The sequence below is a fragment of the Gavialis gangeticus genome, unplaced genomic scaffold, assembly GCF_001723915.1.
Source record: "Gavialis gangeticus isolate Ggan-Ray unplaced genomic scaffold, GavGan_comp1, whole genome shotgun sequence".
Classification (NCBI taxonomy): domain Eukaryota; kingdom Metazoa; phylum Chordata; order Crocodylia; family Gavialidae; genus Gavialis; species Gavialis gangeticus.
In genome coordinates, this window is record NW_017728995.1 from 478841 (window position 1) to 506200 (window position 27360).

Genomic DNA, 27360 nt, shown 5'->3' on the forward strand with positions numbered 1-27360 from the left:
GGTCCTGGCTATAGCCCCCCCCCCAGCCCCTCCCTAGCACTGCCCCTGCTGGTAGGGCATGTGGCAGGGCAGGGAGCTGCTCTGGAGCTGGGCTGGGATCTTGCAGCAGTGATATCATGATCCAGAGCCAGGGCAGAGCTGCGATCTGCAGCCTGCATGGCCTGGGCAGGGGCGTGCAGGCAGCAGATCGACTCTGCCCTGACTTCAGACCACGCTGTCACCAATGCAAGAATCTGGGGCAGAGCCTTGATAGCCTCGATATGCTGCCTGCACAACCCTGCCCAGGGCATGCAGGTTGCAGATCACAGGTCCGTCCCAGCTCTGGACCATGCTGTCACTGCCACAAGATCCCAGCCCGGCTCTGGAGCAGCTCCGCACCCTGCCGCGTGCCCTGCCAGCATTGCTGAAGCCAGTCTCCACAGAAACCCTGGCTCTGTGCTATCACAGCGCAGCTCCTGCTGGGGTCTCTATGGAAACTGGCCCCCAGCCATGCAGGCAGAGGCTGCTAGGAAATGGAGTCCTGGCACCAGCCGGATCTGCCATTTTGCCCACCCCTGCCTGTAAGCAATATTTCTTGGATGATAAAATGATTCTGAAAATATATTTCTGGTTTGTGCCAGGGCTGTCCAAATTCTAAGTGGAGGCTGAATGCTGTGGAGGCCACACCAGCAGAAGCTGCACAATTGCGGGCCTTTTAGTCCCCATAACATACAGATGCCCCACTCCCAACACTGCATGGGCCATTTCCCCCACCATTATATCACATAACCATGTGGTTCCTCCCCCTCCTACCACTACACTGCACACACTTCCTCGTTGTGCACTGCACAGACCCAGGATCACCCTCAGCCCTTTGACCCGAACTGTGCAAGGCTGCACTGCACTTGCTTGCCCTACCCCATTGCAGTCAGAGTAATGGTTGCGGGAGCAACAGCTGGGCAAAGGCTTGAGGGCCACAACTTAACTTGTTAGGGGCTGCCTGCAGCCTAGTTTATGTAATAGCAGAAAACAAATGACAATGTACTGTGTCAGAACTGTTGTGATTCTTGTCTTGAACAGGGTCAAAGAGGTTAGGGGAAGCCCATGCTCGAATACCTGAACCTCATGAAATGCAGTGTAATCTTTCAATAACTCCTTTTCAAATTCCTTTGACAATTTTAAAAGGTAACTGAATAGCACCATTTGTTGTGGTTTATTATGAAATATCTAAACATTTGTGGAACAATGAATGAAAACATGTTAAACAAGCTATTAAAAGACAGAAAGAGAGTCTTGCTTTATATTCCACACCCATTTAGGATCTGTAGTAAAGCTGCATCCTTAAACTGAAAGTATAAAGATGCATGCTCAGAGGTATGAGCAGTTCCACTAACTTCTTTGCAATGAGGCCTAATTTGCTGTTAGCATTTTTCTAAGCAGATGCTACTGAGACTTAGAAACACAAACTGACTCATATAAAAAAATGAAGCAAATACTTGGACTTGGGTATGCTTTCATTACTTCCGAAACAAAACAACTGGATAATAATGAACCTTAACATTTAATTAAGGCCAGATTATCCTCAACAGCTTGATTACAGGCTGGACATGATCACTCAAATTGTCTCAGGCAGGTAGCCCCAAATAAGGCAAGGTAAAAATCTACATGATTGTGTGTGTTGCACAGGCACAGTATATATGTCATACCAAGTGGAGACCTGATGATCTATCAGTGCTTAATTACTTTCTTGCAGACGTGAATTAAACTTTCTTCTAAGAGTCTGTTTTTTCTTCTTTTTTTCCTTTAGCACAAAACCATCCATAGAAACCTTATTTCAGTGACTGCCATTAAAGCCACTGTAGAACAATGTTTCTTTACAACCCTGAATTTGACATATTCATGCGTGGGTTACTCTTTTTATCGATGTTCCATTCATAAATTGTCTATAAAAACATTTATAAATGGAATAGTAGCTATAACGTGTATTACAGACACGAGCTATTGTTCTGCTGGAGTCTGTAACACCCCATAATGATTAACCATCTATTAGTAATTTATTAACCTTTCACAAGCCATTTAGAAATAGATCCTAAAAATCAAGTATGATCTCTATGAGCTGTGCACACAGGTTAATATTACTAATTCAAGTAAGTAAAATGTACTTAACAAGAGAGGCTGTAGTCTATACAAAGATGGATGCTAATTGATAAGAGAAGGCTCTCTGGTCCCCAAAAAGTATTATAATGCATAGGTTTAAGGGAGACTGACTCCATTTTAGTCCACTTTATTAATTTTTTTCTTCAGGCACCTGGGGATGAGCACAGATTCATACAGGTCAGGTTAAACAAAATAGATCCATATGCAGATCCAGCATTAAGCAAAATCACACGTATCTAATGTTTCTGAAAAGACAATACTATGCTTCCCTTCTTCAGGAGGGAGGTCATTTCCTCTGTTCCACTTCTAGCAGAAAGGCCTTCATCTCAGAAGGCTTCACTTACTAAAATAGTCCACTTCTTTGTATGGCCAGAAACTAATACTTTTGGAGAAATGAATGAGAGAGGGATTTAAAATTGACAGCATCTCAACATTTGCTAGCCAACAACACTGATTTAAAGATCTAGGGTTCATATTCTAGTCTCACCTAAGTACTTTAGTGGATCTTCATGGATATAACTGAAAGCAGGTATCTCATCTAACTTCATACAAGTCAGTGGCAGAAGTCTACTATAAACAAGATACCTCAGAGAAAAACACCTTCTGATTTCTGTATTACATATCATTTAAAAAAACAGAACTGGTAAAAGTTATAAGAAGCCTTCATAAATTTACCAGAGTCAGAAAAACAAGAGTAGAAAAGAAAAAAACCACATTCCTTAATATAAATCTGTGAATTTTAATGAACTTTCACTATAGGTTTTTCTACCTTCTCAGCCACGCACATATTAGGATGTGGTATCAATTTGGAACACTATTTACTTTTGATATAATGTTTATAAGTGCCTTTCAATACTTCCCAGCAAACATAGTTGAGGGAAGGTTATACTAATGCAACAAGTTGTACGGAACAGGCTATATTTTCCATCTCATCACAAGCCTAGCAAGAAAAACACATATGTTAGTCATTGGAAGTGCAGACCAGGACTCAGACCTGGAATACTTAAAACCCTTCCTTGTAGGTGGCACATCTTCAGAAGAAAAATATATCTTTTAATTTCTACAGTACAGAAAAATGTTCAGGCAACAGACAGAGGCATAGACTGCTTTTACTAACAGGTTCTGAACCAACCACTACCAGAACGGTGGTTTAACTTGCTATCCAGTTTTCATTTTTCCTGTGATGTCTGGTAGATGTTGGCACAATAGCTTCTGGCTCAGGGGCCTGAGCACTATTCCAACAAAAGGATCACTTAAATGTCTAACGTGAACTCAGTAGAGCAGGTTTTAGGATAACACTGGCAATATGACAAAATAGCAAAACGATGTGTCACTTTCTTTTGGCAAAAATAATTTAAAAAAATAGAGAGATCATGATAAGGAACTGGAAACTGGTCCTGTGCACTTTGAACCATCACATACAGTAGCCAGAGGATACTGTTGCAGATAAGATGAAAGTTTAAATGTTTGTTTTAAACCACAATCTTGCAATCTTTGTGAATATGAACAGTTTTTGCTCTACGAAAACGGAATTATTTTTATTTTTGTTTATAAATAAAGTGATGCTCCAGTTCTTATTTTCCAAGTCAACACCCTTTTCTCATTAAGGTTTTTAACTTGTACATTTCAGTGGTCTGGATCAATGCCAGAAACTGTGATGCAGCAGAGCTTATGACAGAAAACTAAAATAATACTGTGTAGCCACAAGAACTCCCAGACCATCCCTCCAGTAAGTAATAGGACCAAAAAAGGCCCAACAACTTGGGTTGAGGAATGATCTTGCACAAATGACCCCTTTGATTAAGTAAATATTAGACACTGTGGAAATTTCTTACTACTCGTATTGTGGTAGAGCCTAGTAACCCCAGTCATGAACAGAGGGAAGATGCCACAGTGCTAGGTGCTGCACAAACTTGGAAGAAATACGTGGTCCCTCCTCTGAAATGGTATGTGGCGTAGGGGTTGCTAAATAAATGTAAAGTGTACCTGAGGCAATTCAAGGGCATATTCACAGGTATCAAAGTCAGTGGAAAGGCTTCATTGATAAAATGTGACTCATACTGTCATTTCCTCAGGTCCTAGTCCCTTCAAGAATAACTTGTTATTAAAACCAGATGGGTCAGAATGCCACCTGGCTTTTATTTCTAATTCCTCTCATCTACATCTAGAACTTGCCCCAAAAACTTTAAGGTGTCTTTGTTTTGAGGGTTTTTTCCCCTCCATCTAAACAATTATTTACCAGCACTGGAGGGATACCTGGCTTTAAACAGTTGTGGTAATGGGTTTCTTCCCTTTTTTAATGTATAGGAAATAAAGTTGCCAACATCAGCTGACATGTTAGACTGAGCAAAGAATAACTTTTTATCTTTGAGTCTGTATTTTAACATTGTTATAAACAGAGTGAACTACAGGCAGCTGTAATTCGAAATAGCTACATGTTGCTATTGCTATGTAGTAAAGTACACACCAGCCTTTTGGAGCTGACTCAGGTTTCATCTTCAGAAATCCATTCTTGCAATACATCTGCTACTGTCCAGTGATTCATACAGCACAACTAACAGCAGCTTTGTACTGTAAATACCGAAGCAATCACAGTTGTTGAGGGGGAAAAAGCAAATGGAAAGAGCATAGAGGACGGTTTGCCTCATGGGCTGGTCATAAGTAAAGTATTCTTTAAAAACCCAACATAAAAGTAACTATATACAAAACTATATCTTTCATATTGCTTCCATAGGTGACTGTTGGCAGTCTTAAGATTCCTTCCAGCTGAACTGTATTGAAAATACTACTATCTAGGCCTTTAGGGTGCTCTAAAAGGATGGCCAATCTGCATCACACATGCCGTGACAGCCTCCTTGTATGGCACATGGAGACCAGGGAGAGAACAGGCAGCAGAGTGACAAATGGGGGGAGCAGAAAGCAGAACAGCAGACAAGCCAGAGGAAGAGGATTAGAGACACACTTAGGAAGGGGATGGGGCATATTCTGTGGCATTGCTGCCAAAAAGTCTGGCCCCAATTGCTCTAAGGAAAGGTGAAATACAAGTTAAATAATTAATCTGAATTCAGTCAAATAAAGAAGGGATTTTTGGTTTGTTTTTTTTTCCTTATTCGTTCAAACAAGGAAGGGATTTTTGTTTCCCCACCACCACCCTCCATTTCCTTCTTTTGACTTTTCAGAACCATTCTGATTTCATTTGCAAAGGGCCAGATACAGCAAAATCAAGGAAACTTAAACATGTGTTCAAATTAAAACATGTACTTAGCTGCTCTGCTAAACCCAGGATATTTAAGTACCCAAATTATTTAGTGAAAGTCTTGAGATGATGTGCATTTTAAATAAAACATTCTTATTCATTGCTTTGTATCTTGGTGTCAATCAGTTTGATACTTTCAAAACAAAAATATATAACTATGCATAAAGTAGCACATAAATGGCACATAACTACCTTTGACCTGAGCAAGAAGAAGAAAGGCTTAAGACAAATACCATTCTAGCATTTTGTGCAGGATAATTTTATAGCACATGTGCACTAAAAAATAGAGGGCGAATATATTTTTGCATCCTTGATAACACAACAGTGACTTAACATGTTGGTTCCAAAATACAACACCTCCTGAAGATATCAGAACCATATCTTTAATAGCACTGTTCCTGGCTCCCAACACTATAAAAAGAGAAATTATCAATAGAAGATGTGGGGATATGCTGTCTGGCCTGGTGATGGAATCACTGAGGTTTATTATTATGTACACTTATGCAAAAAGTACTCTGGGAAATGATGATACTAGAAAGAGCCAGTGCTATGCTTTTTCAGGTAGGACATAACACCCAGTACTCACCAAGATTTGGCTGGGACATTGCCATTGATCTCTGTGGCATTGGTGTGGAAGTGGCTGTAGAATGATGGTTCATGTGATTCAGTGCCTGGTTCATAGTCTTTCGAGGGTCTTGCCATGTTGTAATTTTTTCTATATGACTGCAAAATGGGAAAGAAAGGCAAAGTCATTTAAAAAGAAATACACAAGTATGCTATACATATGATCAAAACATAGATTCCATAAAGAGGAAACAATCATTTCTCAGATCTTTTATGTATTCAGACTTATAATTTAATCTCAACACATTTGTAAACACCTAATGGTGAAATGGTGTCATTCACAATGATGTCAACAGTTCTCCTTCACTTCCAGATCACTCTGCAGATTATTTAATTATCTGTGGTTAGTGTTTACATTTTTCTGTTTGGATCTATCCTAGTGGAAAAAAGAAACAGATTTTTTTTTAATCACACTATGTAACTAGAAAAGTCCAACTTATGCTCTCTCACCCATGTTACCTCTCCAACCTAAATCACATTAAATATTAGATTCTTGCATTCTCTCTAAAATTTCCAGTCAAATAGCTAAACAATCTTAAGTTTTCTGGTGGCAAAAATGCATCTTTTTGACAGTGAAGAATAGAGGTACCAAGATATTTTTCAGGGAATGTTTTTCATTGGAACTACGAATTTTCTTTGTGATACATAACAATTTAGATGAATGTTCATCAGGAAAAAATATCCATATTTAAGTGGTAAAGAATAGGGAGAAGAAAGAGACAACTTAAATGAGACATCCAATACCCTAGCGACTGGGGCACTCACCAAGGACATGGGACATTATGGTTCCAGGTTCCTGATCCTCTATATCCCACATTCTAAGCAAGTGTCCGACCACCAGGCTAGCTGCTATTTCAGAGTGGGTCCATATCCCTTTTGTTTTGGGAAAAACTTACATAGATCCCAGGTTCATCGCCATGTGGAGCAGAAACAGGAACATTTTTTAAACCATGAAAACTTAACTTGGTTCTCACTGAGCTTAGTCCAAAACCTTTTCTCCCTACTGTGTTGCTTTTTTGACACTGGGTATAAACAGATGTTGCCAAGTGAAGTGGATCAGCTATGATGGGATGTCTCCCTTCACAGCGGATCTGTTTCATTGGATGAAAAATATCACCCATTGTCCTACTTTGGGCCTGATCCTACGAGGTTTTGGTGGCCACAAATTTTGGGCATCTGTGGCAAATATAAGGAGTATGGATGGCTGTTTGCTTTTGTGCCACCATAAAAATCTTTATGGTGGTGCAAATGTGACATCTGTTTCCACCATGCCGTTATTATTACCTCCACCCCCCAGGCTCTAAGTCCAGATGCTACCTCCTTTCAATTAATAAGTGGGAAAGGTGGAAGGCAAATTTCAGCCTCTTCTGATGTGACCACCCTCTTTCTCCAGACACTCCAAAGTCTGTAGGTGAAACTGCCAGAAATCATGTAAGCTGCACACAAAGCAAAACACAAAACAACAAAATAAAAACTTTAAAAAATGGAAAAAAAATATTGTGATGATACTTTTACATGCCTGTTACCAGTTTATTTTACTTTAATTTCATATTTAACCTACTTCCTGCACATCTCACTTGCAAGCTCATCTCAAACTCCCATCCTCTGTGCAGGTGAGTCACTGCCTTTCTTCAGACCTCAGCTCAATAATTTCTTCTTTGCTTTATTCCATTTTTAGCAATAAACCTCAATCTCTTCCCACTTTTCCCAATTGCCACCTCCTTCTATCCTCCCCTCAGTGTAAGTCTTTATCACTATTTACATGGGTTTTTTTTATTCCATTTATTCTTGTCACTTTTCTTTCTATCAGGATGAATCCTTGTACCTTGTTCAGTAAAATAATCTCTTCCTAGTTCACCCCCAACTCTGCAGTGTTAGGTTACACTCTATCTGAAAGATGCTATTATTAATATACACTAGAGAGTAAAGTTTAATTTATAAGTCCAATTTACACTTAAATGAAATGAAGGGAAACAATGTCAATAGCAATTCTATTTAAAGTCCCACAGTTCAATTTGAATTGGCATCTTAAATCAAATAAAAAGATTATATTTAATCATGGTTGTGCATTGAGAAATGTGCTACCCTTGAATGGATAAGCATGTTTGGAAATTACTAAAAATGCTTCCTTAAATAGATGCTTTATTGCAAAGCTATTTTACAGCTCTCTAAAATGTAGGTAAGATGTAAAAAATAAAACCCAATAAACCTGGGTACAACTTTAAAAACTGGAAGCATAAATTCCTAGTAGAAAATGTGATGTATAAGTTAAAGTATTTGTGAAGCCCACTGTATTAGATAACCTGTCAGAATATGCCCAGGAATCTTTAACTACAAAAAAGTGAAACCTTAAACTGCAAATGCTAGGTATGCACAATGAGCAATAACAGGAAGGACTCCTAACAACAACAACAACAACTACAAATACAAAAGAATACCAAAATGGCCAACTTGGAAATTCTCCTTTGTTATCCAAGTTCCTTTCAGTGTTAGCATTCTTGCATTTCAATTGTTTCCTGCAAGCAATGGACATTAACCAACTGAGCAAAACAGTAACTTTTTTTCAGAAACTAAAAGCAGAGATCATGGGCAGAGCTGCATTGTGAGTACTGACAACTGATTTGTAAGTTTATTTTATTTTATATACATGTATGTATAAAAAAGCACCTAATCCAGACTCTAGGCCCTTTAGACATAGTTAAAACAAGACTTGTTTAAGAAATAAGCTAGAAGCTTTTATTTATCCCTACTTGAGAAAACTATCAAGAAATGAAGTCAAACCAAAAGAGTGCTCCAGTTCACCTATAAATATCAGCCTTCCTTGTGCCCCTCCTTTCCTCAACAGCCTGGGTAAATAGTTGGGCCTTGCTATAAGACCTGAGCTCAACAAATCTGGGCTATTTCAGGCTTTGTGGGTAGGCAGTAAACTCCAATGTTAAGAGCACCTGGAAAAACACCCCCAGGCCACAGCTCCTTTGCTGAAAAAAAAAAAAAAATCAGGGCACTTCAGATGAGTCTCCTCTGCTGCTGGCAACTCTGGCCATGTAGGCCAGGCAATGAGCCAGTCTCTAAGGCAGGATTTTTGTTTCATTTTGCTTGTTTGCTTGTGCTTAAAGATTTTAAGATCAAAACCAATTGCATCAAGAATGCAAAAGGAAGGCAACACAGATCCTAGAATATGCAGGGTGGTCACTGGTCCTGTTTAATACCAAACTGTCTTGTTTTAAGCCCTTTGTCCCCTGTCCATTTCTGAATGAGGAATGGACTGCAAAAAGTCCTGTTTTTCAGTTCATTGGTGGAAATACATGTCAATCATTTGTCCTCACAATTCTATTGGCTGTACCTAGAGCTAGGGTGGTACACAGCCAGGAAGAACAGGGTTCTGAGCCAGCCGGGGGGGAGGTGGATGATCCCAGTGCCCCCACCCCTTGCTGCTGATTGGTCAGAGGCAAAGAGCCCTGCCCCTCACCGCTGATTGGCCGGGAGTGCTGGTGGTCCCACCCTTCAGCAAGTGGATATTCTGTATTCTGGGGATGTGTCAGGGGCCACCATAAGAGTAAGTGTGTCATGCCCCCTTTGATGTACTACACTTAAGTGGACAGCCATACTTTTCACCAGCTGCTGTAATCAATGGCCTAGGAGAGGTCTTTTCTAGTCCTATGTTTAAAGCATCATGGAATGTGGAGTAGGCCTCTGCAAAGCCGCTAGTATTTGCATCGGATTTAGCTGATTTGGGGCCAGTAATTCGATTCGGTGATTTGAATCACTGTCCTGAATCAATTTGGCCGAACCTCTGAATTACACAGGCCCATCCACAGCCCTCTCTGCCAGCCCCAGCAATGGCTGACCCACCTGCCCCAGCTCTTAGGCACTTTGAAAAAAAAAAAAGCCCCTACTCACCAGCTACTGCCTGGCGGGGGTTGGGGGGAATCCTACCACTGCATGGGGGGGCTCTGCCACAAGTCCTACAACCCCCGTCGTATCCCCCAGCTCCCTCATGACTGCCCCGCCCACCCCAGCTCCGGCCCTTTAAGAAAAAACAAAAACAAAACAAAACAAAAAAACCCCCTGAACTCATGAGTTCCTGCCTGGTGGGGGGGGTGATCCCTGCTGCCCCCCCCACTGCACCAGGCTGTGTGGGGGGCCTCTGCACGAGCCCCCTGAACTGCTGAAGCCACTGCAGGAGCTGGTGAGTCCAGGGGGTTGTTGTTTTTTTTTCCCTAAGGCCCAGAGCTGGGACGCGTGGGGAAGCCATGGGGCAGCGGGGGAGTTGGGGGGGCTTGTGGCAGAGTTCCCCATACAACATGGGGCAGTGGGGATCGCCCCTGCCTAGCAGGAACTGGTAAAAAGAAAGTCCATTTCTGAATGAGGAATGGACTGCAAAAAGTCCTGTTCCAGGTGAATACCTGGCTTCCTTTTTTTTCTTTTTTCTTTTCTGTGTCCAGTTTTGGGCTCCACAATTCAAAAAGGAGATGGAGAAGCTTGAGAGAGTCCAGAGAAGAGCCACATGCATGATCAGAGGTCAGGAAAACAGACCTTATGACGACAGGCTGAGAGCCTTGGGGCTCTTTAGCCTGGAAAAGCGCAGGCTCAGGGGTGATCTGATGGCCGCCTATAAGTTTATCAGGAGTGACCACCAGTACCTGGGGGAACGTTTGTTCACCAGAATGCCCCAGGGGATGACGAGGTTGAACGTTTATAAACTACCGCAAGACAGTTTCAGGCTGGACATAAGGAAGAATTTCTTTACTGTCCAAGCCCCCAAGGTCTGGAATAGCCTGCCATCGGAGGTGGTTCAAGCACCTACACTGAACACCTTCAAGAGCAAATTGGATGCTTATCTTGCTGGGATCCTGTGACCCCAGCTGACTTCCTGCCCTTTGGGCGGGGGGCTGGACTTGATGATCTTCTGAGGTCCCTTCCAGCCCTAATGTCTATGAAATATATGAAATTTTAAAGAGCCAGGAGATGGGGCTGGGTGGGGCAGCCATGGCAGGCACTGGGAGAGTGGGCAGGGGATGGGGCCTGGCAGGGGTCCCCCCATGGCCCCTCACCCCTCCTCCAGCCTCCCCTCCCCTGTCTCCTACTTACCAGCTCCGAGTTCAGCTCCAGCTCCCTGGCGCAGCCACTGGGGACTGCCTGAAGTGTTGAAGCTCTCCGAATCTTCTCCGAACTGACTCGGAGAGCTTCAAATTGATTTGGACCTTTTAATTGGTCCCCTGATTCAATTCAGATTTGGAGATTCGGCCACTGAATCTCCTCTGAATCGAATCAGCACCCGAAGCTTCGCATAGCCTATTGTGGAGTGGAAATTGGTATTTTAGCTCTGACTGACAAGGGTCAAAGTGTGGATACTAGGGCTGTATCCAAAAGAAATTATTAAAACCATTTGATCATAAAAACACCAACCAACAGCAGCTCAGGATCACAGAGCAACCTAACATTCTGAAATGTAGTAACAAGGGATAAGCATGCACCTTCAAGAAGAGATGTAGCAATAATCTTAGTATAAGCATGTGTACGCCAAGTCACTCATCTGATCACTGCCAAAACTACATCACTTCATTTTTTGTTACTTCAAAGTTATGTGAAATCTGGTACACAAAATAAAATAAGCCTGAATAAGTAAGTTTCACATATAATAGTAATAACGCTATTTAAAAAAACAAAATCACTGAGTTTAGTGGTAAATGAGAAGAAATCTGCTATTCACAGCAATATACGGCTCCAAACACTGAAGTCAGACTTTTGGTCATAAAGGCCTACATTTGGCCTTGATCCTGAATCACAAGAGTCATTTGAAGTTTTGTCACCGACTTTAATGGAAGCAGAATCAAGCATTTCCACATGATTACAAGGTGGATATTAGGCCCATGGAAGATGGGGGGAAACTTTTCAATACATGAGGTTTCAGATTCAGTTACTTGATTCACACTAGAATGACAAATATGAATTTGGCTATGCAGGTATGTCTTTAGACTAAATGAAAATACAAGAATATTTTTTCTTTCTTAATGGAAGATATAAACAATTCTTGCTCTACCCCACCCCAAACCCTTAAGACTATATTTTATATGCTACCTGCAGTCATATATAACCTTTATTTTAACAATACATTGTTTTTGAAAAAAACCCAAATGCTTATATTAGTACCTCTATTTTGGTACTATTTAAATATATAGTACTATAAATGCTAGAGTCAAGTGATAGCTATTCTTTTGGAAACACATTTGTCATTACACTCCCTGTTAGAGCACTTGGTTTCTGATCACCAAATTAGGATGAAATTATATTCATTTCTGAAAGGAGATTTTTCCTTGTAGTACTGCAAGCCAATTCTCCACCCCTTACATGCTATTTAAAATATGCCCACTGAAGATGCCCTGCCTACACAAGGGATTATAAAGAAGAGTTTTACCATTTGCTTCCTGTGGACTTTGTGGCTTTTCTTAGGTATCAGTGTGGTGAGACTGTCATATTTAAACAGCACAAAACAGAGACACAAAAAAATCATCCTCTATAAACAAAGAACTGTATTTTAAAGCCAAGGTATTTGAAAATCAACACAACCTGGATATTTTATCTCTGTTCATTTTAAATTACAGAGAAGTCAAATTTAAATCAAACAAACAATGTTAGTGCACTAAAACTTCTCAGATGAAAAGTCTTATAAAAAACACACCAAAAAAACTGCAAAATGTCAAGCAAAACAAAAAGCCATGGAACTGTAGCTGCAACTAATACTGCTATTGTTTAAAAACACTTTCTCCTTGTATCCAGAGAACAATAATCTGCATCATAATTATACATGTAAGAAGTTCAGCAATGAAAGCCATATGGTGAAGCGTCAGAATATCCAAAGGAATTGAAAAATTGATCAAAAAATGTAGGGATCACAGATCTAAAACTATCCAGCTGCATGAAAAATATAGGAATGCTCTATGGAAACATGAAATGCTCTCAACAACCTTAGCCAAAAGACGCAAATGCCCTGGATTGCCCTTGTTGCTACTATCCTGACAATACACAGATGCATCTACTCCATTCAAAAACAAGCAGATACAGTTTCTAATGCAAGTCCCTCAAGGATGACAGTTGCATTATGATTCATAGAATCAATGTATTGTGGGCTACTATTGCAACTTTTAATTACTTGCTAGACAGAAATGTTTCTCATCTACTTATTTAAGGAAAATAGTTTATTAAACATCATACAGGTGTGAAAATCAATTTTTATTTGAAAGGAAAAAAGAACCTATACTAGTATAGTTCTGGGGCTGATTTGAAATCTAAGGGACCTTCCAAAATACTTAAAGACTTTATATAAGCTAGTGGGACAACATGGCACGTGAAAACAGAAAGATGATTTGTTTTCCACTCGTATTTAAGATTTTCATTGTTTAATTACAAAAATTCATAGATCTCTAGATACTTATTAGCAACCTTTGAAAGGTCAAATTAAGCCCCCCAGAAGTAGGTGCACACACTCTTCTCTGGAATTCGGTGGATTTAAATCAGGGCAGCAAAAAACCAAATTTGGTTGAGAATCCTGTTATCTGTCAAGCATTAGCAAGGCAAGAGCTATACTAGGGACAGAAGTTACACAAACTTGTTTAAATCATCAGAAACTGGTTTAACCCTGTAACAGAACAGAACTTCAGTGCACATAAACCAGTTTCAAAATGGCCAAAACTGGCTGAATGTAGTATCAGACTTTGTTGATTTGGGTCAAACTGATTTATGCATCTTGTCCCCCAGACTCCTTCCTGGTTCAAGTTCAGCCACAGTCCACCAGCATCCCAGCATGCTTTCCAGACCTGGGCTGGACTGTCTGCTCCAGAAAAGAAGTGGCAGAGAGGAGGAAAAGGCAGGGACTGCCCCTCCCAGGCAAACCCTGGCTGGGGTCTGGAACCAGGAGGGGGGTTAAAACCCCCTTCCCCCGAGCACAGAGCTGCCCTGCTAAACTTACTGCTGGCTGCGACTGTGGACTACAAGTCCCAGAGTCACCTGGAAGCAGGAAGAGGACGTGATGAGCAACCCTGCAGAGTTCCACTCCTGTGATTCTGGACTGCAAATCCCAGAGACCTCAGGGACAGCAGGAAGAGGAAGCAAACACACAGCCCTTGCTGGTGGCATGCCAGAAAGCTGTGCTATAGTGCCCCCTGGCTTCTGGCCTGAGCTACTGCAGACATGTGGCTGCATTTCCTGACTCAAAAGTAAATGTCTGTCCCGTTGTTTCTCAGTTTTAATTTCTGAAGCTTAGACTAAATGCAAAGACTGAATCAATTCAGCCTCAGGCTTTTTGACTGTCTGTACTTAGCATAGGTAAGCCTTTGTGGCAATCCCTGTTGTCTGGTGGATGGCAAAACTGACCAGTTTCAACTTGCAGCAGCTCTCTTTTGCTGGAACGCCCAAAGGACAAAAATGGAATTTCAAAGGGGCTTTCTAATATTCAAAACAAGAGTATCTGGATAACTCCACATTCAAACCGAAGTTCTAAATATTCTGTTAGTGGAGAATCCAGACAACATATGAAATTCCAATATGAAAATCAATTAAAACACATTACTAACACAGAATCACAAACATGAAAGAGACATGGCTCACATGAAGAAGACTTTAAAAATGTAGTATCATACAGGAGGGATAAATAGCCAAATTGAATTCAACGCTATTGTCCATGTCTAACCAAGGTTGGAGTTTGTCTCTGTATTGTTTATGACAATGGCTTCATTAACAGTATGGTGTTATCTAATTATAATTAAGAAAAAGGAGCATGAGCAGGCTGATTCTTGTGTTTATCCAAACTCTGGGAAAAAATATTTCACTTAATACAAGTGAAATGTCACTGTAATTAAGATAATTTACACATTACAGCTCTTAAGCATGTATTTGTATGCAAGAGAGAAATGCTATGCAGAAGAGACTCTTAGGCACCCTTATCTAGGATTATATTAGCCCAGCTGCTCCTTGCTTTATTTTTTCCAGAACTACTAATCCCAAAAGGCAATTTTTTTCCCTTAATATAAATCACAATGAAGCAAAGACAAAAAAATAACACATAAATAATCCCTTCCATACTAAAAGAACACTGAAATGCACTTTTACTGTTACAGAGAAAGGACAAACTGCTTTTACTGTTCTCACCATTTAATCCTGATGTATTTTTTGGCTGAAGGCTTAGTATTTAACTTTGGATATTATAGAGAGGCTGGGTAATAAGGTGCAAGGCCCTTTTCACAGCAAAGTGTTCCTTAAGCCTCTCTCATGTGCGAACATTTTACTAAGTATATTCAGATAGTTTTAATATTTTTTTCCTTTTTCCAAATTAAAAAAATGGGAAAAGGGGTAAGCACACCTCTAAAATAAAAGCTGTTGTTGCATAAATAAAAAAAATTATTCTCCCATCCAATTTTACATGTTGTTTTTTTGATGGGGAAAAAAAATTTGAATGAAAAGTTGTGAGCAACTCTACTCAAGCCAACATACCTATAACCAACACAACTGTGCTCCTCCAAAAACATCCAGTTTGTATCAAGGATGATCCTAAAGCCAAAACCCAGGATCAGAACAACTCGGAAAGAGGCTGTCCTTTAAATCCGTCAGTGAAACCACAAAACATTTTTTGCACCATTTTCTGATTCCTCTTCACCATAAACACAACCGATGCATGAGATCAGCCCAAACGTTAGGCAAAAATTCAGCAAGACATACATTTGAAGTGTATTGCAAAGATAACTATTCTTTACATAGAAAGTGTGATGAAGATGAAAGGAGAGGTGCTCAGCAACGCCAGGGACAAGAAAAGCATGGGCAGTCCGTTAATCTATAAACCCTGGGGGATTCCTAGTAGAGCAGGGAGTTGTCTGATATGGTAATGAACCTTACTAGATTCACCTCAGGACACTTTGCATAGATGGCACCTCTGATAAAGTGGCCCAACACCTCTTATACAAAGCCTTCAATTTAGGTATCTCAGAGAATATCTCTGCACTTTCCATTTATTGTTATAAGAATCTACTTTTGTGTTAGTGTTTAATAAGGTGTTCACACACAGAGAAATGCAAAAAGACCCACAGACAGGCTGGAAAAGAAGAAAGATAAATTATTTCTGTTTCTAAATTGCATAGTAACGGGGACTAAGTAAACAAAAAACCCAACAGATTTTAAGGGTAGGATTTTGAAAAATCCTCAGCTGTGGGCTAATATTCTTCCCAATAAAGTCAATGAAAGCTTCATTATTCTTAACTGTGATGAAAGCAAAGATAGGCCATGTTGAACGCTTTCGGAAACTCTACTGCCAACTCTCCCCACTTCCTGGCTCCCGTAGCTATAAATTATATAAGGCACAAACACAAACTCAGTGCCCCTCAACATGGACTGTAATGTCCAGCTCATCTCTGTATCAGGCTAAAGCAATAGCTTCAATCCTGATAATAAATATTAATAAAAATCTGGACTTATGACTTAATTGAATTTGCAATTCCTGGTGCTTTAGGACAAGTTTCCTAGCCAACTGTTTTTTCTGAACTGTGAAATGTCAAAGTTTTCTGAATTTCCAGCTAATATCATGGATCATATTTTAAACTGCTGGTCTCCAATCCCTGACTTCCACTGCAGCATTACCAAAATGGCTCCATTTAAATTAGCAAGCAGCAGCATGAAATGTCTGAGTCCTTCTGCTGTTACCAGCTCCTCTGACAAATTTATCTCACTGGTTAATATTTCATAGCTATATTTTTTTCAATCCCATGAGTTTCAAATCTACTCATCTAAGAAGCTGAAGGGGATGTGGAGAGGGATAAACTGATTTGAAACCTATTATTTTGTAAACATTTTCACATCAAATACAAGCTCAGAATCTGGCTATCGCTATAGTACTCATATGGGCTCCTTTTTCAGGGCTTTGTGGCAGAGACAAAAAAGAGAGGATTTTGTACTGATCCACATCAAAGTAAACCTGCTTCAGGGCAAGTGGGAAGCTGGTGACTCATCAACATGAACAACCCACATGGTCTGACTCATTTACTGCTCTTCACAGGGTGACAGCTCACACTGTGCTAGAGAACACCCAATCATCCACTTCCGGCTACACCACCATTACTGAACATTAGGAAATCTGTTTAGATATCTGTAAGCAGAGCCAGATCCTTTCCTAACTTTTTTTCTTATGCTCTTGAAAGAAAGGAAGAGTTAAAAAGGAAGCTTCTTCTCCAAAACGGGTCAAATCTGTAGCGCTTCAGCACTGCACAGTGTGGCAGGCAGGGGTTTCCATAAATGGATACTTACTTTGTTTTGTTTTGAATTGAAGAACCTGACCTTGGGGCCACAGCATTATTGTCTGAGTGATCTCACTCACTAAACCATGCTGCAATTTCTGGTAAAACTCGCCACACCAAAGTTCAGTAACCCTTAGCATAAGGGATCCAGCAGTGAAGGAGAAATGGCCAGAAAATTACAGTGCAACAGAACTGACTTCAAGTTCTCAGTGTCTCAGGAGCCGATTTTAAAAGGTGCTGAGAGACAACAAGCTATTTACACAAAACAGACATGCACAAGTATTTATGCTAAGAGGTTTTCCCTGCTGCCCTGCCAGTGACCTCAGATGTGCTCTCAAGCAAGACACTGCTTCATGCAATAAGGTAACTTCTCTTTCCTCCCTTGAGTAGTAACTGCTAGCTCTAGCAGATTGTGATAAATTATACATTTTAATCTCCATTCCCACTCTCCAAGAGACCTTGTTCTAAGCAACTTGTTACTATCAGAAGAAGGCTGACCTAATATTCTCTCAAGACTAAATCACATCCAGAAAACCTGTGTTCAATCAGTTTTCCCTAAGGTTTTGCAAGATTTAAACATTCATTTAAATCGCTTGCTCTCTAGCTGTTGTCTAAACCTGTGCTCCAGGCCTGATTCAATGAGGTGCTATAGTTGAGACTATTTAGCATCTCAAGGGCTAGCAGGGGGTTAAACTTTAGCCGGGCATTTGTTGTGGAAGCCTTGGAGCACATTGTGCATGCCAAACTTCTTGTGAACTTTCAGACTGGTACATTCAGACCTGCCAAGAAAATGTTTTCTTAAAAAGCTGGTAGCACAGGTGGAACTCTCTACAGCAGGCGTGCTCAACCTCTGGCCCATGGGTCAGATGTGGCCTGCAGAGACACGGTACCTGGCCTACAGGACTCCCCATGGGTTAAGAAATTTGGCAGCATCAGAGCAGTGGCAATTAATACTGCCACTTTCCCCTGATGCCAAAGTCCCAAACCCCAAAGCCTGCACAACTGGATCAGGGCTGAGCCATGATCCGCTCTGTGGCTAGATCAGGGCCAGACTATACCCACTTCCCACCCTCCCACAGGGCCAGGTTGGGACTGGGTCATGCCCCTTTTCCCTCCACAGAGCTGGGTTGGAGCCAGGCTGCCTGCATCTCCTTCCACATAGCCAGATGGTACCCTGTGGTGACCATCCTGGCCATCAGATCGGCACCACTAGCCAGATCTGGCCCACGGATAGGGAGGGCACTGCCTATCCAGTCCGCTGGCCAAAAAGGTTGAGCGCCATGGCTCTAGATAGATAAGCCTCCAATGATGTTTCTATAGGAACAATTAAACCTGTTTGATAGGCTTCCTGCTGGTAGCACCAAGCTTGAGGTAGCACAGAAGTGGTACCCCCAAAATTGTCTAGGGTAGACATAGCCGCAGAGATGTGAACTAATCAAGACTTGATCACACACTGTTTACTTTATAAATTATTTCTTGTTGTGCCATGATGGAAGTAAGTTTAAAACCGGTCTCAGGTACTATGTAAACATTTTGAACACGTTTCTAAAGTCCTCTTTTTTACACAGCTTTGACCAGTGATGGCCAACCTACAGCATGTGTGCCACAAGTGGCACAGGCAGGTTATGTGGCACATGGCAAATTGGGGAGGGAGCACAGGGTTACATAAGGCAGGAAGCAGAAAGCAGAGCAGCAGATCAGGCAGGGAGCACAGAGAAGAAAGCCTTATGGCATGCCTGCCCAAAGGGCTGGTCAACACTGTCAAGCAACCTTAACATCTGCACTTTTGTTAAGGTCCTTTAAGTTACTGCAGCAGTATAAAGAGACACTACCATGAGTGAGAATCAGGCACGCCTCCATTTTACGAGATTACACTTAAACCTGGGATATTCTGTATTTAATTAATTCTATTTAAATGTGTGAAGTCTTCCCACTTCCCTGTTTTTCAACAGCTTTGTCCTGCTGCCTAGTATTTTGATTTTGGGTACAGATAATGAGGAAACCTGTATTATTCCCTTCTTAACTACTGCTGTCTAACTTCTAAGGACAAGCTCTGGCCTGCTCTGGATTCTGTGCCCTCCAGCTCTTTGGACGCTCCCAGCCTGGAACGAGTCCAAAGACTTTTACCAAACCGGGTGCAGGGCAAATGCAAACCAACACTAGATTTTTGTGTGTGCTCTTGTTGTATGCATATAGACGCTTGTCTCTGAAGACAGACAAAACTATCCAATATTTTATTTTTAAAATAAATTTGCTTTAAAGGTTCACTGCTTAACTGCAATACTAACTGTGGTGCTAAGAAAGGAGTCACAAAACATAAAAAGGAGTCGCACAACATAATCATGAGAGAAAAATGTTTCATGTTAACCAATGACTACCAACAGCAAATCAAAATTTCAACTAGCATATTGCATAAAATGTCAGGCAGAGAGAAAAATGATAGGGTGTTCTTTATCCACTATAGTTTGTTACACCTGCTAGCATCACCTTAGTTAATGGTCTTGTCAACATTTCCAACCCAGACCCTTTATTTTCAGGATTTTATAAATACATTAGTTATAAAAACTTGTTTTGGGTAAAAAAAAAAAAAATTTTAAAAATTGACATTTCCAGGTCTAATCCTGAGAGCAAGCTTTATTGCAAAATTCAAGAGGAAAAATCCACCAAAATTTATAAAATATATAAAATGTAGTGCAATTTAGAGATTTTTCTCTTCTCCTAAAATTACAGAAATACTATAAATGTCCCACTGGATATTCCACTGCTTTTACTACAGTGTTTATCTTACTTAGAAAGTGAAAGAAAATATTCTGATGTACTAGCTATATTTTGTCCTTTACTAAATTATTATCTGTAGCACTTGAAAGTCCCAGTGCAGCAAAGTATTTAAATATGCAAGTAATCCTGTTCAAGGCTATTATTCATATGTTTAAAAGTTAGCAAATGTGCACATGTTATTGTTATCCTGTCTCCCCCCACGCCCTATCCCTTTTGTTTGTCTCATCTAGCATTGTTATGTCTCGTCTTTTAGACTGTATGGTATGCATGTCAGGGACTTTCAATCCATTATATTTGTACAGCCTTTAGCACAACACATATGACCCGCCCTGCAGGCTCTACCATAAATGTAAGTATTAAATAACTTAGAGAGCACCTGAATATGGAGCTGAGCTGAAAGGCAATGGGGAGGACAAATATATCACTTAGATAAATAAGTTTTTTAAGAGCGCAAGAATAAATCATGAAAATATCCTTTCCTCATCTAGTATGACTTTCTCTCTCCTTCCCAAGTACCTGGGCAATTCTAACACTGTCTATACCCCTGGGAAAATGTCCATCCCTCATCACTTGGTCCCCATCTTTGTGCCTTACAGTAGGTGTCAGTTATGCATTGTCTAGCATTTATTTGCCTCTGGCACATTCAGGAGTCTAAAAACTGGTCACTATGCTCCCCCCTTCAGTAATGCACCACTAACCAAGAGCATTCCTTTGTAGAGGTGAAAACCTCTGCAAATGTCCCTTCCACAACATTGCCCTTTACTAGGTAATTCCTAACTTCCCATTTATTTCACATCAGTCCAGAATTACCTCCCACGCTTAGAACCCTCCATGGCCGTGCTCCAGCCTAGCCCTTGCAGACAGGACTTGTCTCATCTTCCTTCTGTCCCCACAGCCTCTGGTCTTCTACCCAGGGCCTCTTCTCCTCAAACAATCCCCTTATTGTGGGCATGAGAACTTAATCTGAAGGATCCTTTCTGTACGTCTTTGCCTCATCAACTCCCCATCTGTTTTTAAAACTTAATTGCAAATGTATCTGTCCTTCTTTGCTCTAGTTCCCAGTTTACTTTATTCTCTCTGCTTTGTAACTGAATCATTTAACTCCAGAAGGCATTTTGGCATAGTTTGTTTGAAAGATACTGTGCAAAATAAAGTCATATTATACTAAAAGTGAAGCCAGCCAAGCAGGGCAGATACAAGTGAGAGTTTGGCAAGTTTGCGCTGTATTGGGGAGAGGGAAAATGTCACTAGTAATAAAAAACAGAAATCACTAGTGTCCGTCCAAAGACCGGAACACAACAGTGTGCCTTCTGCATCTTCACTCACTGACCAGAGAAATGTCTCATTCTCTTTTGGACGACACATTCTAGTCACCTCGTCCTGTTATATGTTAACTAATAAAAAAAACCTGAAACAATTTATTCAGGCTTTCAGCAAGTAAGGCAACTGAATGGTTTGGTTTGGTTTTTAATTATTGTTGAACTGATGTTAGCCTTTGCATGCCATCAGATCTTGTTCTAATCACTTTGCAGAAATGTATGATAAATACATCACATACACAACTGTTTTCCAGAGGCACAACAGTTTTGATAAGTTATGAAGCTGTTTTTCTAGTCTCAGAGCTACGCTAAATGTTGTTTCAAATATTGCTTTTTTCAGGCACTGTGTGGTTGTATATATTTTTGTAGTAATTTTTTCTAATTGTGCAGTGATTTTAAATGCAACTTAAAAAAGTTGGTATTTTCTATCTACAGAGTCATACCAAATGCTATGTACTATATATGCATAATGCTATGTACCATATATCAAATGTTCCTGCATTTGTGTACTATTCTTTTATGGACAGGTTTATATAGCAAAGAACAAATGCAAGCCATTACCGAAACAAACTCATTCATTTTTCATATTCTTTAACTTAACGGTATAATTGTAGTTTTGGTGTGTGGATAGTAGAGGCATGCTAGTTTGCCTCTCTGTGCCTCAGTCTCTCCAGCTGTAAAACTGTGCTTCCACCTGTACATACAACTGTACACTAAGCATTACAGATGAAACATGATAATTGACAGAGGTACAAAACTATTATTTAAATAAGCTTTCATGCTTGGTCAAGGCCAAGCAGCCTTCCAGAATCTTGTCTGTCTGGAGCAAACATGACCAAAAGCATCAACTTCTTCAGAACCCAGCTTTCTTTTTTCAAAAACTGGCTGTCAAGTCCCTGTGGGTATGAGGGAGAAAAAAACCCTCTTAAAATGTGAACAGCATAATTGATCCTGAAGCTGCAAGGGCAGTGGGAGAGCAGCTGCTGCTGTTACCCTGTCCGGCCTGTAGCAGGAGCTCCACTGTGCCTCAGTTCAGCAGCAGAATTGATGGAAGAGCAGCTGGGACAGCTCTCGCTTTCATTACTTTGGGCTCTGGGCTTAATGCAAGGGAAGTTAAGGTAAGGGGCTCTCCAGCTCTCATGCCATCAACCTTCTCCCTCAGACCTTGTGAGTTCTGAGTTTGCAAGTTTTCCAACCACTTTTAGCATATACAGTAAGAGCCCTGTCATTTGGCATTTTACTAACCAGCATCTGCATTAACTGAAATTTCTGGCTAGCTGGACGCATGTGGGGGGAGGGGGGGCGGTGGCGGGAAGCTCACATGAGGTGGCTGCCACCACCACCCTGCGCTGCTGTCCCTCCACGTGTGGCCACCACCACCCCTCCCCACCCCCCACTCCACATCCAGCCAGAAAACCCTGTGCCTTAAGTAACCAGCATTTTTAGATTACCAGCATCCCCCATTCCCCATGTGCCGGAAACCAGGGCTTTTATTGTAGTTACAACTCTCTGTGGACCTTATAATTTGTAGGCTATATAGCAAGAGTAGGGGCAGAGACTCCATGGATAAGGAAAACCCCTTCTGTAGCCCTCCTACCAACTTGCAGAGCAGGGTAAAACAATTAGATTAAGGAAGACCAGTCTCATCCCTGCTCTAATCCAGTTCGTAGAAGAGAAATTCAACCTGGCCTAAATTGGTGAAAAAGGACCCTTCCTCTTCCCAGTTTAGATATACCTAAAATTTAGCCCTTTAAATAACAATGGATTTATAATATAATAAGAGGTCAACTTCAACCTTGAAGCAAGCAAGCCAAGTGAATTCAGAAGTATGATTTAAGGATTTACTGTTCATGGGAATAAATATTCATAATAATAAACACATCCCCATGCAACATTATAGATGGAAAAGTTACTGCACATGAAAAATAAACATCTTTTCTTTTAAGAAAAATTGAGTTTCTTTTTTTTCTTCTGGCAAAAGAGCAAATGTTGACTCGGCATAATTATTTGCGGGGCTCATAGTTGAATAAGGCAGGATGTACATCTAATAAATAAATACAGGGTTACTAGGAATAATGGCCACAAATTGTTAGAGAGCAGGTTCAGGATGGACATCAGGAGGCATCACTTTATGGTTAGGGCTGCCAGGCTCTGGAATGGGCTCCCAAGGGAGGTGGTGCTCTCTCCTACCTTGGGGGTCTTCAAGAGGAGGCTGGACAGATATTTGGCTGGGATGATATGACCCCGGCACCTGTTCCTGCCCAGGGCAGGGGGTCGGACCTGATGATTTGTTTAGGTCCCTTCCGACCCTAAGCACTATGATATTATGATGATACATCGATTAATATTTATATACATATAAAAAACCAATAAGAATGAAATAATTTTTTTTAAAATGTCAAACTTCCCAGGTGAAGAGATTTAAAAAAAAAAGGAAAAAAAAAAGATTTCTGCCCATGGTAACCATATTTATTGGCATATTGAAATCTCAAAGCCCATGTTCAGCATGGGAACACCACCAGCTCCTATATGACAGCGGAATAAACGGCGCCACTATAATACTACCATGAATTCCTTGCCTTAAGGTAGTTAGTTTTCACTAGGGTGGGGCCAAAAATCTCTGAAGGGGATAAAGAGGATCAAGGAAAATTCTATAATTAAGCAATATTTCACAGCAGCTCATGGCAGCTGTTAAGACCAGTGGAAGCCCTGGGTGGGGGTTTCCATATTAGCTAGCAACACTCTTCCTCACCAGATCAAATGCAGCCTATCGCTCTCCTGCAGTGTCACTGCTTCACAGCACTACCAGAGACATCTTATATCCAGCACCTGTCAGTGCTGGAGACTCAAGGACACACTTCAGTTACTGCTGTCATCTTCTTAATCCAGATAGGGCAAGGGATTTATTGTGTTCAGTAAAAGAGATTAAACCGGAAATAGGTTTGATTATCTTTATTAGTAAGAATATATACTTTCAGTGTACACTACTCTGCTTTGCATTTCAGGATTAAAGGAAAATTTCCAAGAATGCTGCTTCTTAAGAATCCCCTTTAGCAGGCCTCTTTTTAATGATTTAGAAAGGCATTGTGTTAATTACTTCTTCACTTCAAATTGTTTCAGTTTTGGAACTTAAACCATCTCACTGGTCTTACATGTAAGAGCCAAGTACTGCCCGTATTCTGCCTACAAATATCCCTTGATCTCTAGGGGCATTATGTGCACAAAATGAGGGCAGGATGTGGCTGCATAACTGTATGAGGAAACAATGTTTTCTCTATTGAATTTAGTTGAGCTTCCTTTCCTCCACCCACCTCCCCTCCCCACTCTGAGAGCTGGAAAATTTCTAGAGCCAACTCTTACCCTCAGACTGCAAAGTAAAAATGAAGAGACCTCCATATAATGACCAAGTTTTTGTTGCTTCTGGAAAACTACAACACAGATAATAATTTCCGAGCAATCCTTGTTAAGAGCCTTGGTTATTAACTAATATTCATTATTTAAATTACAACGGTTCCTAGGCACTTTCCAAACAAGGCACCATCGCTGCTCAAAAGAGCTTAAAGCTTAAGATCATTCAGCAATTTCATTAGGAGACAGATTTTTAGACCTTCATAATTTGTCCATAAAAATTCTTAACTCTGTCTGAATGCTGGAATGTGACTGCAACATATTACAGGATCTGAACTGCGTCTTGCTAGGGCACAAACCCATGTAGAACATGTGCAGAAGCAGCTCTCTCTGTTAGTGGACCCAAGAACTCTAGACTCACAAAGTACCAATTCTGGAGGAAAATGCAGTTGTTTTAGTTTCTCTCTCAGCACTAGTTTATGTTGCACATTTTTTAAAAAGCTACATGGAAACGATGCTTTTAAGTTTAGAAATTCAAGCACTCAACAGTTAAACTGTCCTTGGCTCTTGGGTGCACACATTATAAAACTGTCTTTAATTCATGCCTCATCCTGAGTACAAGATAATGCTGCTCAGTTACTGAACAGGTATTTCATTTTTTGTTTTCTTTTTGTTGTTCAGGTCTTATTTACTGCACACTATTCCAACTCTGCTCGTAAGACAGAATTGTTCATTTCCTCACTGGCTTTTCTTTGTTACTCAGTACTATACTGTCTTAGTACTTCACAAATATGAATGTATTCTCACACTATTATCCTCATTTTACAGGTAGAAAGCTAAGGCACAGGGAGATTAAAGTGAAAAAATGACCATTGATTTTGCATGCCCATTTGAGATGCCCAAGTCCTGACATTTCAGAGTATGTAGAAGAGATGTCTCAACATTTTTAGGCTCAAGGCACCCCATAAAAGACTTGAGGTACCCCTTGGAAAATGCCAGCTCTTTTTTTCATTCATTTTTTGAGTGCGGAAAATGAATAAAGCAATTCTTCTGTCACAAAATCTCAGAAAGACCCCACAAGTCGGAATGTTTTTAACCATATGGATTCCTATTTGAAATCTCTGGGTTAATCTTGTTTGCACACCTCACAGTGCTAACATTGCGTGGCACCCTGCAGCACTTTTGAAAGGATCTCAAGGTGTGCCACAGATCCCTGGCTGTGAATCACGAATGTAGTAGTAGAACAGCACATATGAGTTTGAAGCACAGCCCCCACTAATTTCAAGTGCAATTGTGCATACTCAGTGCTTCTGGCAAGCAAGACCCCAGGAGTATAAAGTCAGACACCCCGAAAAGTCAGGGTGTATAACAGAAGGAACTTCCTAACTATAGGGGTGGTTAAGCTTTAGAACCGGCTGTAGAAGCTCCATCCATGGAAATGTCAAGAGCAGATTAGACAAGCACTTGTCTGGAATGGTTTAGACAGGATACTGCTTTGAGCACAGACTTGGGACGTGATGACCTCCTGTGAGAAACACAAAATGAAAATTACCACCTGGGAAGAAGTCTCTTTAACTTGACTAGAATCATAGGAACTCTGTAACATAGGCAGGAATAGCATCCAAGTCTCCAGAGTCCAACCCCAGTGCTAGTTACAACTGCAGATATTCTGTGTGGCTGCAACCTCACAGAATCTGCTAAAACCCAAAATCTAGGCATGTGCAAAATATGATTTTTCAAATTCTTGCACCTTGGTCAGATGTCAGCAGATTTTCCTGGAACAGCAAAAAGGTGGGGGTCGGGGTGTAGGTGCATGTGCATGTGGCCACTGTTTTGCCAAGTTTCAAGTCCCCGTTCCAAACCATGAAATTACTAGGACATAAGGAAGGTCATAAGAATGGATATTCTTTCACTTTAATATCTCTGTACTTCAGGTTTCTATCTGTAAAATGGGGACAATTTTCCCTCAGCCCTGCTCTAAGACATATCTGAACCATTTTGGCTGAATTTTTTCAAGAAAATTCAACTTGATGCGCATATTAGATGTAGAAAATTTCAGCCCCAAAGCTGAAAGGTTAGCAAAGTTATAAGCAACTGAAAAAAAATGGGATTTTACAATGGGAAGTGTTGGGAAATCTTAATGATAGACTGTACTACCAGCCCAGCTTATTATTAGCAATAGCGAAGTTAAAGCTACATATTTGTAAGAAAGACTCATATTTCTCATGGTAAAAAAAGGTGTTCTCCATAGGGGAGAGTGGTTACTATTTTGTATTCCTTTCACAAAGGAGGCATACCATTTTTTAAAAATATATAACCCAATTTCTAAACACTAAAACCTCTAATAAATCACAAACTTAGCTAAATTCAAGAGTCTTAAAGTGGCTCCAATCTGCCATGTCCAGGCATGAACAGACACAAGAATGTAAAAATCTACAATCACAAATGCTCCATCTTTCCAGGGATTCATCTAAGCTAAGCCTTTTCAACACACTACCTTAGACTTCTTTTTGACTAATTTTAATATTTTACATATTATAGTGTATTTTGGGGCCAGAATGCATGGCCGCAGGGCCCAGGTAGAAAGCAAGCAGTTCGTCGGGGGGGGGGGGGGGGGGGG

At 40.7% G+C, this 27360-nt stretch overlaps 1 protein-coding gene across 1 annotated transcript in view; it reads right to left on the reverse strand.

The window, feature by feature from the left end:
* WWTR1 (WW domain containing transcription regulator 1) overlaps positions 1–27360 on the reverse strand; it is a 160138-nt gene that overhangs the window by 63467 nt on the left and 69311 nt on the right. The window contains 1 exon segment of the mRNA XM_019503126.1: positions 5979–6115. Within this exon segment, the coding sequence (XP_019358671.1) occupies positions 5979–6115 (137 nt within the window).